Below are 18,293 nucleotides of genomic sequence, written 5' to 3'. Positions count from 1 at the left end.
GGGATCATGACCTGAGCTGAAGGTAGCGGCTTAAACCACTGAGCCACCCAGGCGCCCTTTATTTTATTTTTTAAAGATTTTATTCATTTATTTGACATACAGAGATCACAAGTAGGCAGAGAGGCAGCCAGAGAGAGAGAGTTGGGGAAGCAGGCTCCCTGCTTATCAGGGAGCCCGAAATGGGGCTTGATCCCCAAACCCTGAGATCATGACCTGAGCTGAAGGCAGAGGCTTAACCCACTTACCCACCCAGGTGCCCCTCATCTCCCTCTTTCATTCTCATTCTTTTTTTTTTTTTTTAAGATTTTATTTATTTATTTATTTATTTGACAGAGAGAGATCACAAGTAGGCAGAGAGGCAGGCAGAGAGAGAAGGAAGCAGGCTCCCTGCTGAGCAGAGAGCCCAATGCGGGACTCGATCCCAGGACCCTGAGATCATGACCTGAGCCGAAGGCAGCGGCTTAAACCACTGAGCCACCCAAGCACCCCATTCTCATTCTTTAATCAGGGCCTCATCCTAGCGTTAGCCTTCAATTTTTGTTTCCCTCTTAATCCTTCCTCCCAAACTGTTGTTTCTTGAAGCGTAACATTGAGCATGTTGTTCTCTTAGCTATACATCTTCAGTAACTAAACTGGACACTGCAGAAGGGCAAAGACTATTGTATTAATAAAAAAAAAAAATACTACCACAAACTTACTTAGAATAACACACAACACACATTTATTACCTGACAATATCTGGAGGTTGGGAATCTGGCATGGGTTTACCAGGTCTTGTGCAAATCTGTAAGTCGAAGTTGTTGGTCAGGGCTATTTTCTCATCTGAGGTTTGATTGAGGAACGATCCACTTCCAGCTCACGTGGTTATTGGCAGCAGTCAGTTTTCGCAAGTTGTTAGACTGAAGGTCTTAGTTTCTTACTCTTTTGGCTGGAGACCGTCCTCAGTTCCTTGCCATGTGGCCCTCTTCACAACATGCCAGCTTTTTCAAAGCTAGCAAAGGAAAGTGTGTTTTTCAGCAAGATGGATGTTAAAATATTATATAATATCATCATGTACAGCTACTTGTGTACATACCATCACTTGCCATTTTGGTTAAAAGCAAGCCAGGGGTCCCACCTACCCTCAGTGGTGGGAAGGGGGTTATGCAAGGGTATGAATAGGAATAGGAGACAGAGATCACTTTAAAGTCTGTCTCCCTTGACTATTTAGTTTCCTTTGTCTTCAGCATCCTGAGCAGTATATGACACATACTAAGCTCTAGTATTTGAATGAAGGGACATAGTGAGACTATTGTGTTTTCAACTTCTAGTTTAAGCCTCTTTCTTTACTTCATTTTCTTCTGTTTCAGAGTTACTGATTTATTCTTGAGAATCCCCTGCTCTCATCTGTCCTCATGGATGAACTTCAGGATGTTCAACTCACAGAGATCAAACCACTTCTAAACGATAAGGTAAGGACTACACTGTTTTCACTAAAATATATATGTCTTTTCTTCTGTGATAGATTCATTTTCTATACTTTCTGAATAGTAACTAATTCAAAACACATTTAGCTTTTCTATGAAGGAAATACTTAAAAAATACATTTCTTTTTTTTTTTTTTTTTTTAATAAAGATTTTATTTATTTATCAGAGAGAGAGGGGGAGAGAGTGAGCACAGGCAGACAGAATGGCAGGCAGAGGCAGAGGGAGAAGCAGGCTCCCTGCTGAGCAAGGAGCCCGATGTGGGACTCGATCCCAGGACGCTGGGATCATGACCTGAGCCGAAGGCAGCTGCTCAACCAACTGAGCCACCCAGGCGTCCCAAAAAATACATTTCTTAAGACTCTTTTTGATCTCTTTCCTTCCTTTTTCCTTTCCTCCTACTTTTGCTTCCATGGACTGAATTCAATCAGATTATCCTTGAGATTTTCCTGTTTTACTGATAGAGACGGTAAAGGAAAAAATAATATGACAGAGTTACACAAAAAGTATGAGAGAAAGGTTTGACTTAGAATCCAAGTGCCTGACTTTCAATCAATAAGAAAAATGAACATCCAAGGGGCGCCAGGGTGGCTCAGTGGGTTAAAGCCTCTGCCTTCGGCTCAGGTTATGATCCCACATCCTGGCATCTCTCTGCTCGGCAGGGAGCCTGCTTCCTCCTCTCTCCCTACTTGTGATCTCTGTCTGTCACATAAATAAATAAAAAGAAAAAAAAAAAAATGAACATCCATGGCTGGTGATGTATATAGGCTGCGAAACTTTCCCTAAAGTTTTTCAAATCTGTGATGTGACCTTTCTGTCATCTTTGAGGTTTTCATCAGGTTGTGTGGATGCTGATAATACACCCTGTTTTTATGATAGTGTTAGAGAACAGTGGGCAGCGTAGTTCCCAGCCACCAGGATTCAGGGAGGAGTGGTGTGATGGTAGGTGTCCCTCTCCATTCAATAAATGTGCCTGAAATTCCCTCTTTTCTAACCTGTGCTTTGGATTTATTGTCATTGCACCTATTAAAATACTCTTTTTATTTATTTATTTATTTATTTATTTATTTATTTATTTATTTTTATTTGACAGAGAGAGAGAGAGAGATCACAAGTAGGCAGAGGCAGGCAGAGAGAGAAAGAGGGGAGGAAGCAGGCTCCCTTTGGAGCAGAGAGCCTGCAGGGCTTGATCCCAGGACCCTGGGGTCATGACCTGAGCCAAGGCAGAGGCTTTAACCCACTGAGCCACCCAGGCACCCCCTATTAAAATACCCTTGTAACTTGTTGTGAATGAGCCCGTGGCATTCTTCCCTGAGAAAAGTATTGATGGGAGACCTGGGCGGCTCAGTTGTTAGGCATCTGCCTTCAGCTTGGGTCATGATCCCAGGGTCCTGGGATCGAGCCCTATTTCGGGCTCCCTGCTCAGCGGGGAGCCTGCTTCTCCCTCTCCCTGGCTGCTCCCCTGCTTGTGTTCCCTCTCTTGCTGTCTCTGTCAAATAAATGAATAAAATCTTAAAAAAAAAAAAGAAAGAAAGAAAAATATTGATAAAAAGTAAGAGTAAAGATGGATGAGGTTGGGATAGGGGTGCTACACCAGAAGACACTGTTGCCCCTTATCTTTTTTTGCCCAAAGACCCACCTCTAACTTCTGGGGCTGTTGACTTACTGCGTGTTTATTAATTTGCTATTGGATCTTGCCAGGCCCATTTTTTATTGCGTGACCTCATCTCTCTACCTACATTCCCACCCTTTCGTTATCTTTCACTAGTTTTTGCTTTCTCCCTCCTGAAGTTGCACAAACTTTTTTTAGTCCCCATTTGGTTTTTCCTGCTGCTTTCCCTCATATTTTCAGAAAACTCTCTCCTCCTTTATTGCCTTTGGTGCATGTGAAGGGCTGTCCCCAAAATCGTGTGCCACAAGGAGGAGGAAGGAAATAAAATCTGCATCTGTAGAGCTTATGTATAGCCACAGAGATGAATAGTTATAGGTGGGAATAGGCAGTTTAGCTTCAGGAAGGTAGTAATCTATCCTAAACCTGGCTGCTCATTAGAATCAGATGGGTAATTGTTTTAAAAATACAGAATACTGGGTCCCACTCTAGACCAACTGAATTGGAATGCGAGGAGAAGGGGATGGGACACACATACCATTCTGTGATCAGTGGGGTCTTCGAGTTTGGCTGCTTTCTGGAATTACTTGAAATTTAAAAATCACTATTGGTTTTTGGTAGAGATTCTCCACAAAGATTCTAACTGAATTGGTCTGGGGTTGAGCTTTTTTAAAAAATCCCAAAGTTGAGAACCATGCCTCAAGTGACTGGTTAGTCATTGTTGGAAATGCGTGACCTGATGTTTGAGGACTGGGGCACAAATAGAGGAGGATCCTTCCTGAACCCTGGAAATTCATAGGATGCCTGAGTAGCACCTACATGAAAGAGCTGCAGGAGTTAATTTACCACATATCTCATAGAAAAGACAGCTGGAAAAGGAAAGATTGAGTGAATCTGACCATAGAAAAGCAGTGAATTAATTCCTGGGTCCTTCCTTCTTGAGGCCATAGTGATACCTTGGCTGCATCTGAAGTGTGCCCAAGTGGTATTGATTGAATTGTGCACCTTTCCTCTCCCCAAACTCACATGTTAAAACCCTCAGCCTCTATGTGACTGTTTGGAGTTAGGGCCCTTAGAAGTGATTAAGGTTAAATGAGGTCATAGGGTAGAATTGGAGCTTGAATCCAATAGAATTGGTGGCTTTGTTCACGAGGAAGAGTGCGATCTCTCTCACACACATACTGGCCTCCCACGTGAGGACATAGCAAGGTGGTAGCCATCTGCAAACCAGGAAAAGAGCTCTCACCAGAAACCAAACCCTGCTGGAATCTTGATCTTGAACTTCCATCCTCCAGAAAAATCAGAAAATCAATTTCTCTTATTTAAGCCTCTCAAGCATTCCAAGCAGTCTAAGACACCAAGCTATCAATGTCTCACTTCCTAACATCTGTTAGCTCCTCTTTTTTTTTTTTTTTTAAAGATTTTATTTATTTATTTGACAGAGAGATCACAAATAGGCAGAGAGACAGACAGAGAGAGAGATGAGGAGAAGCAGGCTCCCCGCTGAGCAGAGAGCCCCATGCGGGACTCGATCCCAGGCCCCTGGGATCATGACCCGAGCCGAAGGTAGAGGCTTAACCCACTGAGCCACCCAGGCGCCCCATGTTAGCTCCTCTTTGATAGGTCTATGGTGTTCCTACCCACTTTCCATGTTCCCTCTCTCTCTCAATGCTTGCTGTGGAGGAGGACTTCTCGGTTTTGGGCTGGACGTTCCTATCCCCTCACTATTCATGAGAGCTCCCCAGCTCCAGCCCAGCTTTGTAGAAGAAGATCGAGAAGAGGTCCTCTTTGGATGGCGGCATTCCCAAAGAAAGAGTTCCACCCGCTGTGGTCCCCCTGCCTCAATACCTGAGTGCTGCTCTCTTTGCCCAGCAAGTATGTGCTTCTGCATTCATTGTGAAAGGTGTGATGATATATTGGCAGTGTGCTTCATCATTTACTCTGTTTGATCCCCCGGGAGCCTGGTGGTATAGGGAGCACAGATCAGTTTGTTCCCATACTGCTGGTAAGAAAACTAAGGATGAGAAGGGTGAAGTGTCTTACTTGGATTGAGTACCAAAGAATGCTTGCTGTGGAGCAGGACTTCTCGGTTTTGGGCTGGACTGTTGTGTACGTTGTAGGATGTTTAGCAGCATCCTGGGTCTTACCCACTAGATGCCAGCATCTCTCAGTTGTGACAACCAAAAATGTCTCCAGACATTGTCAGATGCCCCCTGGGGGCAGAGTCTCCCCATTTGAGAACCACTACTGTAGGGGATAGGCCTCCAAATTTGAATAGAAGTCTTGAAATTGTTTGTTTGGGAGGAGTTGTTGGGTTTTTTTGTTTTTTTTGTTTGTTTGTTTGTTTGTTTTTTGGCTAGCCTGCTGTTATTTATTAAGCACTCTTATGTGCCAGGTGTTTTACCTACCTTCTCTCTTTTAATCAAAAGAGTATTCATTTGAAGTACATAGTATTATTCTTCACTTAGTAGAAGAAGAAAATCTGACTGAAAAACTGACTTGCCATGTCAGTATGTGGCAGTGAGGACTGAAACTAGGTCTGTCCTTTCCTAATACCTGAGGCCTTTCCACTATGCTGACCCCATCACCTCTGTGGCTTGCCCTGTCTATTTAAGGAAAAGTCTTAAAACATGTATCAGTTCACTTCATCTTTTTGTCCATTCTTGTAGATATACTCTTACCCAGAAGCCATTGCTGTACCCTTCCAGGCTTCAGGGCGCTGGAGGAAGTCTAGACCCAACCTATTATGGAGAGATTTGTCCTGAGATGACTATAAGGAAGCATTCTCAAAATAGCTCTAAGCGAGGCTTATGTTAACTCATCTCTTGTCATTTGTTGGTACTTTTCCCATTTAATTTTAGCGTGCTGGTAATTTTGTCTGTGGCTCAGATTTGTGAAGAAGTGGGTAATTTTGCCATGCTTGTTTTGGCTCCAGTGATGAAAAGATGCAACTGCCAGCACTTATCTTTGTTTTGGGGGGCAGAAATTGTACAGACATATGAACTGATATTTTTTTAAAATACCATTTAACTATTTTTAGTGCATTTTCACAAATATTATCTTCTCCTTAAATCTCCCAACCTCCTATGAAATGAAGTAAGTCGTTAAAGGTTTTAAGTACTTGAAATGGAGTTTTAATCCCATTTTACAGGTAAAGCTCAAAGTGGTTATATGACTTATCCAGGATTAGTGTCTAGTAAGGTGGTGAAGCCAAGACTAGTACCCACATCTGTTGACTTCAACCCAGATCACAGGGTTTAGGCCTCTTCCCACCATCTGCTGCCTCTTGGAGCTGGTTATTCCAGCTTCCTCAGCTAACCTTATAACAAGCAAGAGAGTTGACCAGTTAGTGCTTCCTTTTCCCTGACCTCAACTACATTAAAATATGTACCAGAAAAGACTAGCAGAAAAATGATAGCAGCTGTTTGTTGGTAGAGAGATGATAGATAATTATAGTTTTCTTCATACTTTTCTATAATGAGCATGTACCTTCCTTTTTATAATTAGAAAACCAGAATAGGGGGCACCTGGGTGGCTCCAGTCAGTTAAGCGTCTGTCTTTGGCTCAGGTCTTGATCCTGGGTCCTGGGTTCGAGTCCCACATCCACCTATCTGCTCAGCAGAGAGTGAGTCTGCTTGTCTCCCTCTCCCTCTGCCTGCTTGGTGCTCGCTCTCTCTGTATGTCAAAGAAATGAATAAAATCTTAAAAAAGAAAGAAAGAAAGAAACAGAAAAAAAGGATTTGGTATGGTGTGAAAAATACTGGGCCTAGTGAAAGCCAAAGGGCAGTCTTGAGGAAATAAGTAGAAGACCACTGTTGGCTTCTACAGAATTGAGGAAATATCAAGGAGGGGAATAACTGTTTAGTGGGGAGAATAGAAACAAGTTATTTACTTATTCCTGGTTGTTAAAATTCCTGGTTGAAAGTGAGATAGACCCTACTGCAGTTTAAGTTCTCGGGCTCTGCTAGTACCTGGAAATGTAAGCAGAGGAGAGAGGAGGGAGAAGCTGTGGGTGAGCATTTTTGTAACTTTCAGGACAGCAGAAAGAGCCAGAGGGGTTAGTGCCAAGGCTTTTTTTTTTCTTTAATTTTAAAAACAGTTACTGACATTTTCATTAACGAGTGTTATCTGTGAAGTGCTACATCTACTGTGCCCTGGAGGGTGTCCCTTAAATGTGCTAAGAAGTAATTGTCCCATGTTGTCAGAAATGGCTTAGATGGGACTGGAGCAGGAAGTGAGTTCCCAAGCAAGTAATGGTGCCATTGTGTCAAAACACTGTCAACCAGCTACAAGATCAGCAGGAGATGGTGGAAGAAGCCTTAGCCATGGAAGTTTTTAGTGCAGGCAGTCAGTGACACATGTTGTTAGCCTGATAGTATGTTAGTTTAGAGGAGAGGTTATTTTAGAGTTGAAATTGTACCTTTAGAGTTGAAGCAGATGGTTATCTGATTGTAGATAGTTTTATCCAAGTATCTGACCTCTTTACAAATTTCCTTATGAAATCTGTTTCTTTTTTTTTTTAAGATTTTATTTATTTATTTGACAGATAGAGATCATAAGTAGGCAGAGAGGCAGGTAGAGGAGAGGAGGGGGAAAGCAGGCTCCCTGCTGAGCAGAGAGCCCCATGCGGGGCTCGATCTCAGGACCCCAAGATCATGACCTGAGCCGAAGGCAGAGGCTTTAACCCACTGAGCCACCCAGGCACCCCTGAAATCTGTTTCTTAATTAATATTTTTTGAAGATAATAATGTAGATGCTCTAAATATATATACACATATATGCACATAAACACTTGTGTGTATATATATAATATATATAATTTTAAATCTGGATTATCAGTTTGAGCAGATTCCTATTTTAAAACAGTTTATTAATGATTGTAAAACATAGATTTATTAATCTGTGTTGATTAATCTTTATCAACAAAGAAAAACAGCATTTTCTAGGCCTATTTAACTCTTCTGCTTATACAGTTCCTTATCTTTCCACTTTCTATTGGTAAGGATTATTGTCTTTTGTTACTAAAAATGCCATTTCTTATTCTGTTTGACATTTTTTTTAATCAGTTTGTTTCTAAAATTTTTACTGTTGTAGCAACTCCTTTCCACTTTAGTTCCTACCATATCAATAGCATGTAACTTTGGTATTCATTTCTCTTTTTTTAAAAGATTTTATTTATTTATTTGACAGAGAGAGAGAGAGAACATAAGCAGGGGAGAGGCAGGGGGAGAGGCAGAGGGAGAGCGAGAAGCAGACTCCCTGCAGAATAGGGGAAGTCCAATATGGGACTTGATTTCAGGACTCCAGGATCATGACCTGAGTCAGAGGCAGTGGCTTAACCAACTGAGCCATGCAGGCGCCCCTAGTATTTATTTCCTAACTCAAATTGAGTAAGTATCTCAATTTTGAGATGCTTATAAGCATTATAAAATGATGTTTACTGCATTTACTAAGTACCAGGACTGGGGATAGAGTGATAAATCAGACACAGGTCAAGTTCACAGAAGAGGTAGATTTAACTCAAATCTTTTTCAATTGTTAGTTAGTTCTAAGATTTTACACATCTTGCCTTTCTTTATATCTGTTGTTTTCTGTCTTTTGAAACTACATATGCCTCTTGACTGGATCTCATGTTGGGAAACTACATTTCTCTTCTCCCTAGAAATAACTTGTTTTTTAAATGCCCCCCACCCCTTCTTTTCATACTTTATTCATTGATCTATTCTTACTTGCTTCTTGTTTATTCTCCAGCCTTGTATTTGAGAGAATGACTTCTTTTTAATTTACCTTCTTGAGCTGCTTCATTTACCTTCTACATTTGGCTCTGAGGCTGCACCAGGAAATACTGCCCTTGGCTGGCTTCTACCTTGACTCTAATTTACAGTAAAAATATATCTTTTTTCTTGACTTATTCTTTTTTCTGTCTTTCCCCAAATAATTCTATTACTTTAATTTCCTGCGTGAATCCCTTTCTGCTAATTAAGTCTTTAGTGCAAGAATCTCTCTGAACATGGAATTACTGGTATCTTCAAAATAGATAGAAAGAAAAAAAAACACCCAGAGCTGGAAACGGGTAGAAGTTTTGTTAGAGTGTAACCATGTACCTCAAATACCAGAGATAGGTAAGTCTCCAGCGAATTCTTTCTCCTTCTAGGATACAACCAGTGAATAGTATTAAATTTTTAATGAGTCCAGAGAATATGGCTTCAGTTTACCACAGGTGAATGGGGTCCAGCTAATGATCTCCATTCAGACACTTGGATGCCAAATACTGTCAGATATACCTTATCATATCCTTTCTCTGAGATGATCATTCAAGAAGCTTGAAACCATTCTTTAAGACTGTCTGGCATGTCTTAAAAACAACAACAGCAGGGACACCTGGATGTCTCAGTTGGTTACACAGACAACTCTTGATCTCATCTCAGATCTTGATGTCAGCATTGTGAATTGAAGTCCTGGGTTGGGTTCCATGCTGGGTGTGGAGCCTACTTAAAAAAAGAAGACAAATTAAAACAACATTAAGTTTTACACTGAGGAATGTATAGAATTGTTGAATCACTGCATTGTATATCCAAAGCTAATATAACACTGTATTTTTTTTTTAAAGATTTTATTTATTTATTTGACAGACAGAGACCACAAGTAGGCAGAGAAGCAGGCGCAGAGAGAGGAGGAAGCAGGCTCCCTGCTGAGCAGAGAGCCCAATACGGGGCTCGATCCCAGAACCCTGGGATCATGACCTGAGCCGAAAGCAGAGGCTTTAACCCACTGAGCCACCCAGGCGCCCCTACAACAATGTATATTAATTATACTGGAATTAAAGTAAAGAGGTGTTAGATAATCTTCATTCAATTATTATTACCTTTTCTCTGGGAGTCTAGCTGTGTATGTTGGATAAAGAGCATGTAGTTGTTTTTCGCTAGGTATTAAAGAAGAGTGGCTTTGATTTCTGGAGAGAATTGCCTCTTTCTGCTTTAGTATTTTAGAGGCTTTGTGCTCCTCTCAGGCTTTAGGAACTCACAAAATACCTCATGACTGTGATCATATGGTTATGAGGAAGGGGAACTCATGCATATAATGACAGCTGCTTCCCAAATAGCTTATCAGAATTTGTGTCTGTCTATTTTATGACCAAGATTTTAGTTCAGTCTAGAGTGATTTTTCTCTAATCTTTCTAAATAATTGGAACAAAGTACTATTATCTTTTTTTTAAAGATTTTATTTATTTGACAGACAGAGACACAGTGAGAGAGGGAGCACAAGCAGTGGGAGAAGGAGAGGGAGAAGCAGGCTCTCTGCTGAGCAGGGAGCCCGATGGGGGGCTTGATCCCAGGACCCTGGGACGATGACCTGAGCTGAAGGCAGATGCTTAACAACTGAACGACCCAGATGCTCCCTAATATGATCTTTTTTACATTATTATACATTATTTCTCAAGTGATTAAGTGAACCTTTAAATCTTATATTATAAAATACCAAGTTACAAACATATTTTTTGTACCATACCAAATGTTTTTTTTTTCCTAGTTACAGAAAGGGAGGTACTTGCTCATTATAGAGAAGTATAAAGAAAATTATAATCATTATCTCTCCATTGAGAAATAGTTGCTATTGTTAATGTTTTGGTGTTTTTCTGCTAGTCTTTTGGTACATATTCATGTAGTTGAGGTCAAAGTGTGAAGACTATTTGTATCCTAATTTATTTTCACTGAATGACCATATCCTACTGAAACCATCTACCCTAGTCCATGAGAGGGCCCTTTTTGCTTCTCACAGTCTAACTAGAAATGACTTCTCTGAAAAAGTTCTTAAGTATTGTATGAGACTAGTGGGAGTCGTGGAACATGATAATCCTTTCGCCAATGGCAGCATTCTTTGAAGATGTGCTGTATGGTCCCATCTGCACGGTTTCTTTGCATGCTGTGACTGCATCAGATTTTATTTGTGAACTTGGTTTCATACCAAGAATAATATTTCAGACTAGCAGTCTCTACCACTCTCTTTTTGCTGTTCTTAGTGCCACCTCCTCTCTCTGTGATTGGTAATCTAGTGTGGCTTTACTGCCACTTACAGAGAAACAAGGATGTGTTCATCCATAGCCTTATTCTTTCAGAATCTTTCTGTATTTGCAATGCCCAATAATATATTAGGTACTAACCACATTTGTCTGTTGAGCACTTGAAATGTGAATAATGTGACTGAGAAACTGGATTTTTTTGTTTTAATAAATTTTAGTTGACACATGTGTCTAATGTCTACCACAGTAGATCATGGCACTCTAGATCATCTCATTTAGTTTTGCTAGTTACTCTTATGGAAAGAACAGCTTGTATATTTGGGTTGTGTGCATGTATGTGTGTGTTTTATATACTGGGCTTAAAAATTTTTTTAACCTCTCTGTTTTGTCCTGCCAAGAGTGTAGAGTGTGATACAGAACTCACTCACTCACTCTTCCTTCCTTCCTTTCTTTCTTTCTTTTTTCCTTTCTTCCTTTCTTCCTTTCTCTCTCTCTTTTTTTCTTTCTGATTTATTTATTTATCTTAGATGTGGGGAGAGGAAGAGGAAGAGTCTCTCTCTCTTTTGTTTTTGTTTTTAAAGATTTATTTATTTATTTATTTGACAGACAGAGGCAGAGAGGAGGAAGCAGGCTCCCCCACCGCTGAGCAGAGAGCCCGATGCAGGGCTCAATCCCAAGACGCTGAGATCATGACCTGAGCAGAAGGCAGAGGCTTTAACCCACTGAGCCACCCAGGCACCCCAAGAGGAAGAGTCTTAAGCAGACTCCACCCTGAGCGCAGAGCCCAACGTAGGGTTTCATATCACAACTCCAAGATCATGACCTGAGCTGAAATCAAGTTGACTGCCCAACCAGTTATGCCATTGAGGCACCCCAATACAAAACTGCTTCTAAGAGGATCTTCTTGAAGGGGTATGGAAGTGCTTCACACTCCTTTGGGATCAGATATCTAGATCCTGTTTGGAGGGGCAGCTTTTGGGAAGGTGCCCAGTAGCAGTTCTACTGGAAGCCATTCTAGACAGAATAGAATATGTTATGATAGCATGATTTCTAAATAATGAAAAGCGTTTTTTCCAGGGTAGGAGCATTTACTTTATGAAAGATCAAGTCAATGGTTTTTTTCCTCTAAAACACATCATTCAGGGTGCCTGGGTGGCTCAGTGGGTTAAAGCCTCTGCCTTCGGCTCGGGTCATGGTCCCGGGGTCCTGGGATTGAGCTCCACGTTGGGCTCTCTGCTCGGCGGGGAGCCTTCTTCCCTCCTCTCTCTGCTGCCTCTCTGCCTACTTTTGATCTCTGTCTGCCAAATAAATAAATAAAATCTTAAAAAAAAAAAAACACATCATTTATTATTCTTTTTATATACTCCTAGGTCATATAGTTTGCAGCTCTGGGATGTGAAATGGTACAAAAAATGCCTCTGAGTCATTGCCATTGATTTTTTTTTCAATCAAACATTACTATGATATAATCTCTTTTTAGAAGCTTGGTGAATTCTTCTTGGGTCTTTTGACTGTTTTCTACCTTTTAAATGACTCAGTGACTTGTTCTTTTTCCTATCAGCTATTTCACAGGATGAATAGATATGCCAGCATATTAGGAATCCGGTTTTGTCTGTCTTTCCCTTCTTCAGTGACATTGCCCTTTTCCCCTGTTAAATTTATGAGTCTTCTGGGATGCCTGGGTGGCTCAGTTGGTTAAGCATCTGTTTTTGGCTGAGGTCGTCATCCCAGATCCTGGGATCAAGTGCCATATCAGGTTCCTTGCTCATTCGGGAGTCGGCTTCTCCCTTTGCCTGCCATTCCTCCTGTTTGTGCTCTCTCTTTCTGCGACAAACAAATTTTTTAAATCTTAAAAAAAAATTTTTTTTTACAAGTCTTCAATTTTTCATCCATCTATATCTTTGTTCGCTCCTTGATCCTTTAATTCCTGGTTCCTGGTACCGTGGCTCTTACCTTCTATGTTCCTCTCAATCCTGTTTTTTCCAGGTACTTCCTAGGTGGGTTGTGAGTGTGCTCTAGGACTCTGATCCATGTTTTACCCTCTTCCCACAAGTTCTCATTGCCCTTTTTAGGTAGGGAAGCAGGAAGCTACAAACTACTGGGCAACAGGGTTCCTTTCCTTTGTCTTTACACAAAGCCTGCCAAAGTGTAACCTCACCTTTTACTAACATATGTTAGGAGCCCACCCTGCCTCTGAAGCCTTTTGATGAGAACCGTTTTAGTTTTATGGCAACCAAGAGGCTGCACGTGCACTGCTTGCACTGTGAACTGAATTTGCTGCACATTTGGGGAAGCCACATGGGGAAACTGACTGTGTTTTCTGCCTTCTGTTGACAGACTGGTACACGAAACTTCCAGGACTTTGACTGTCAGGTAAGGACTGTACAAGCACCAAAGCGGGGCTATGTACAGGATCTCTGCAGTGCTTCCCTCCCTCTCCTGGTGGCCTGTAGAAGTGGATCTCTCTTCATAGCTAATCATAACTCCTTCGTGTTCTTTTGATCATTGGATCAAGTTTATTTAAAATGATTTGCTGTCGTGTTCAAAAATTGCCTGCCAGGTGCCTGTTTTATGGTTGTAGGTTACTGGGTTGAACTGTCACTTTGTGATTAAGATCTCCTCTCCTCAAATGATACTGGAAACCTCAGTCACAGGTGTTAAATGGATTGTCACTTCACTGTGGAGATGGTGGGGTAGGGACAGTTTGGAGGGGAGACTTACCAACAAAATCTTTTTATCTTTTTTTTTTTTTAAGTTTTATTTAAGTAATCTCTACACCCAAGGGGGCTCGAACTCATGACCCCGAGATGAAGAGTTGCATGCTCCTTTGAGGCAGTAGGCATCCCAACAAAATCTTTTTCTAAGAGAAAAAGAGAAATTAACTAAGCATTAGTAATACAAAATTCAGGTTTCCTTTGGCTTTATGCTTGGAGATGCAAAATTCAACTTGGCAAATTAGGATTTAATTAAATGATGCAGTTCTTCCTAGTTGCTTTTGCCTATATCTGTTGCCAATTTAAAAATCAATAAAATGAATGAGCATGTCTCCATCTGCCTACTTTATCTACTGACTGGCCCTGAAAGAAATGGGAGGAATGAGTACATGGAAATGAGAACCTTATAAGCCCATGCATCCTGACTCTCCTACTTTGAGGATGGATGTCATAGTAGTGACTATTAGAAGCAACATGAAGTAGACTTAAAGTACGAGGCAGGAAAGGGAGGTGCTAGAAAACCAACTTCCTTGCTTCCAGGATTCAGCCAAACTGTACATGCATAGGCAGATAGTTATTTTTATTTTATTTTATTTTTAAGATCTTATTTACTTGAGAGAGGGCATGAACAGAGGGAGAGGGAGAAGTAGATTCCCTTCTGAGCAGGGAGCCTGATGAGGGGCTCAATCCCAGGACCCCAGGATCGTGAACCCCAACCGAAGTCACAGCTCAACTGACTGAGCCACTCAAGCACCCACAGGCAAATAGTTATATTTATTTAATTTATTTATTTGATAAAGAGGGAGCACAAGCAGGCAAAAAGCAACAAGCAGAGGGAGAGGGAGAAGCAGAGAGCCCAACACGGGGCTCGATCCCAGGACCTTGGGATTATGATCTAAGCTGAAAGCAGATGCTTAACTGACTGAGCCACCCAGGTGCCCCCAGATAGTTATTTTTAGATATGCATTTTTATATTAAGTACAGTGGAGTCTCTATAGCATTAGAATTGAAAGGAAAAACTAAACCAGTTATATCATAATAATGTATTAGGTACCTACTATAGATAGTAAACATAAATCATCTCCAGTTCTTAGAGCACTATCCCAGGTGGTTTTTATTATCTTTGTTTTACAGATGAGGAGATTGAGAATCAGGTTTCATAACTTGCCATTGGATAGAATTGCAGTTGCAAAACCTCATTCTTCCTGGATCTGTAGCCTATTCTTTCCAACCTGGAAATGTCTAGAACTGAAAAGTTTTAAAGAGTTGAGTTGGGTTAAGTTGTTCTTCAATTAGCTGAAGTGCTTTAACAGAACAGGTGTAACTTGTTTATATAAGGGGCAGGTTCATAGCATCGTTACAGATTTCTGAATCCTGGTGTCAAACACCTCTTGCTATGAAAGAATCACTTGCTGTAGGTCCTTTACTCAAGAAATAAGTCATTTTTGGATAAGTGGTGGCAGTTAAGTTTGGGTTTTTGTGTTTTTAATTTGATCTAACTTCAGTTATGGTTTGGATTTAGGTTTAACCAGTTGAATTTGACTATTGTTTTTTGTTTTTTTATTTTATTTTATTTTATTTATTTATTTAACAGAGAGAGAGGGATCACAAGTAGGCAGAGAGGCAGGCAGAGAGGGAGAGGAGGCAGCAGGCTCCCTGCTGAGCAGAGAGCCCGATGCGGGGCTTGATCCCAGGACCCCGAGACCATGACCTGAGCCGAAAGCAGAGGCTTTAACCCACTGAGCCACCCAGGCGCCCCAAATTTGACTATTGTTAATATCTGATATAATTTACCTAGAAGGAGATCATTTAAGAGAGTATAACAGTAAAATTCAAGGTGAAGAATTCCAGAAATAGTATATGTATACTTCTACTTAAAAGTATAAAACTGGCGTGCCTTAGTGGCTCAGTCAGTTAAGTGTCTGTCTTCAGCTCAAGTCATGAACCCAGGGTCCTGGGATCAAGTCCCACATTATCCTCCCTGGTTGGTGGGGAATCTGCGTCTCCCTCTACCCCTCCCCGCCAACTCCCGTGCACATGCATGCTCTCTCAAAAAAAAAAAAAAGTATAGAAGCATTGATTATCACCAAATTGAATACCTCCCCCCCCCCAAAAAAAATTACATATAAAAAATTTCAGGCTCAGGGTGCCTGGGTGGCTCAGTCAGTTTGGCATCCAACTTTTGATTTCAGCTGAGATTGTGATCTCAGGTTTCTTGGATAGAGCCCCACACTGGGCTCTACACTCAGTGGAGATTCTACTTAGGATTCTCTCTCTCTTCCTTTGCCCTTCCCCCCTGCATGCTCTCTTTCTCCCTCCAAAATAAATAAATAAATCGTTTTTTAAAAATTAAATGCTCACTGGGGCACCTGAGTGGCTCAGTCTTTAGGCGTCTGCCATCCACTCCAGTCTTGATCCAGGGGTCCTGGGATCAGGCCCCACATTGGGCTCCCTGCTTCTCCTGCTCCCCCTTCCCCTGCTTGTGTTCCCTCTCTTGCTATCTCTGTCAAATAAATAAATAAAATAGATTTGTGTGTGTGTGTGCTCCAGGACCCCAGGACCATGACCTGAATGGAAGGCAGACACCTAACAATTTAGCCACCCAGGCACCCCTAAATAAAATCTTTTTTTTTTTTTTTAAGTTTTTTTTTTTTTTAAGATTTTATTTATTTATTTGACAGAGAGAGATCACAAGTAGGCAGAGAGGCAGGCAGAGAGAGAGAGAGAGAGAGGAGGAAGCAGGCTCCCTGCTGAGCAGAGAGCCCGATGCGGGACTCGATCCCAGGACCCTGAGATCATGACCTGAGCCAAAGGCAGCGGCTTAACCCACTGAGCCACCCAGGCGCCCCCCTAAATAAAATCTTAAAACAAAAAACTAAAAAACAATTACACGCTCACTGAAAAATAAGAAAAAAAAAAAGTAAATCAAAATTACTTGTTATTTCACTTGGGTTGATATTTGTATATATCTAATTTTTTCACACATAAATATCCTTAGATATAAATGAAATTTAGCTTTAGAAGTATAATTTTTGGGGCACCTGAGTGGCTTAGATGGTTGAGCATCTGCCTTTGGCTTAGGACATGATCTCTAGGTCCTGGAATCAAGCCCCATGTTGGGCTTCAAGCTCAGTGGGGAGTCTGCTTCTCCCTGTCACTCTGCCTCTCCCCCTGCTTGTGCTTTCTCTGTCTCTTAAATGAATAAATAAAATCCTTTAAAAATATGTAATTATGAATGGGTTTTTTTTTTTTTAATTGAGGTTTAAAAATATTCTGACAAGGGCACCTGGCTGGTTCAGTCAGAAGAATGTGTGATTTTTGATCACAGATCACGAGTTTAAGCCCCACCTTGGGTGTAGAGATTACTTAAATAAATATTTTTTTAAAAATCTGACAAAAACTTAAGCCTTAATATAGTAACATGTTCTGCCCTTGTGAAATCTATGTTTTAGTTCAATCCTGATACAAATAGAACAGTGTTGAGTGTTTGTCACTGTCTGTCACAGGTTTTGAATGTATAGGCACTTTGTGCTCTAAAGAAAAAAGGGGCTCCTGGGTGTCTAAGCTGGTTAAGCAACTGCCTTCAGCTCAGGTCATGACCTTAGGGTCCAGGGATCGAGTCCCGCATTGGGCTCCCTGCTCAGCGGGGAGACTGCTTCTCTCTCATCCACTCTCCATGCTTGTGCTCTCTCTGTCTGTCAAATAAATAAATAAAATCTTTAAAGAATGTAATAATAAAGAAGAAAAAAATCATAGACCGTTCTTTTTTCCTCCTTCCGGCAGGCATCTACAAGTGCTCTTCTACAACCATTCTTGTCCGTCTCTTTGTTAAAGGCTTATGTGATGTTCAAGAGACTGGGACCACTGGGTCAGGAATCTAGCAACAGGTTGATAGAAGGCCCAAGAGCTAGGAACTGTGATGTGAGAAGTCTAGAATGTCCTGGTTTCCTAAGGCGCCCCAGAACTATTGGGCATTCTTAGGAGACAAAACAACAGATCCAAAGCCAGCATTGTCACTAAACGGAAAAGCATTCAGCATTGGCATTGGTGTTGACCATTATTATAACTGTGGTATCATATTACCTGAAGCCATTTAATCAGGGCTTCCTTCTGATCTCTGTCTTGCCTAGAAAAATCTTTAAGGCATATTTGATGATGTCCCTGGGAAGTTATCTTGAATCATCAACCAAGCTCACAATTTCAGTCCAAACCACCTTTTTTTTTTTCAAACCACCTTTTTTTGACTCTGTTTTCTTTACTAGTCAAGTATGTGCTCCCCCCGCCCCCAATAATTGAAACTGTAATCAGAAGTTTACAGTCTCAGGGCACCTTCCTGGCTCAGTTGGTGGAGCCTGTGACTGTTGATCTCAGGGTTGGGAGTTCTAGCAGCTCCACTGTGGGCCTAGAGCTTACTTTAAAAAAGGGGGGGGGGGGTTACAATTTCTCTTGGCTCTTTGATCATCCTAAGTGACTTCATTGATATTTA

General features: G+C 41.2%; 1 protein-coding gene and 1 long non-coding RNA gene across 6 annotated transcripts in view; one reads left to right on the top strand and one right to left on the bottom strand.

Annotated features, from left to right (window-relative positions):
• NDRG3 (NDRG family member 3) overlaps positions 1–18,293 on the top strand; it is a 77,672-nt gene that overhangs the window by 18,467 nt on the left and 40,912 nt on the right. For 2 of the 4 annotated variants that reach the window (XM_082746269.1, XM_082746266.1), the window contains exons 2-3: positions 1,350–1,451; positions 13,431–13,466. In XM_082746269.1, the coding sequence (XP_082602395.1) occupies positions 1,395–1,451; positions 13,431–13,466 (93 nt within the window). In that variant the 5' untranslated portion in view covers positions 1,350–1,394. The remainder of the gene's footprint in view (positions 1–1,349; positions 1,452–13,430; positions 13,467–18,293) is intronic. The other 2 variants (XM_082746268.1, XM_082746271.1) reach the window with 1 other exon arrangement.
• Positions 699–10,205, bottom strand: LOC309872293. 2 transcript variants are annotated; one of them, XR_014315767.1, is made up of 3 exons: positions 9,939–10,205; positions 9,358–9,564; positions 699–991 (listed from the first exon to the last, which is right to left on the bottom strand). It is a non-coding gene; the product is annotated as an uncharacterized lncRNA (long non-coding RNA). The 2 variants fall into 2 exon arrangements; XR_014315768.1 differs by lacking the exon at positions 9,939–10,205 and having other exon boundaries at positions 9,358–9,722.

The sequence above is a fragment of the Mustela nivalis genome, assembly GCF_964662115.1.
Source record: "Mustela nivalis genome assembly, chromosome: 8".
NCBI classification, from domain to species: Eukaryota; Metazoa; Chordata; class Mammalia; order Carnivora; family Mustelidae; genus Mustela; species Mustela nivalis.
Note: the sequence above shows the minus strand (reverse complement) of the source record. Positions and strands in the feature narration are given on the sequence as shown.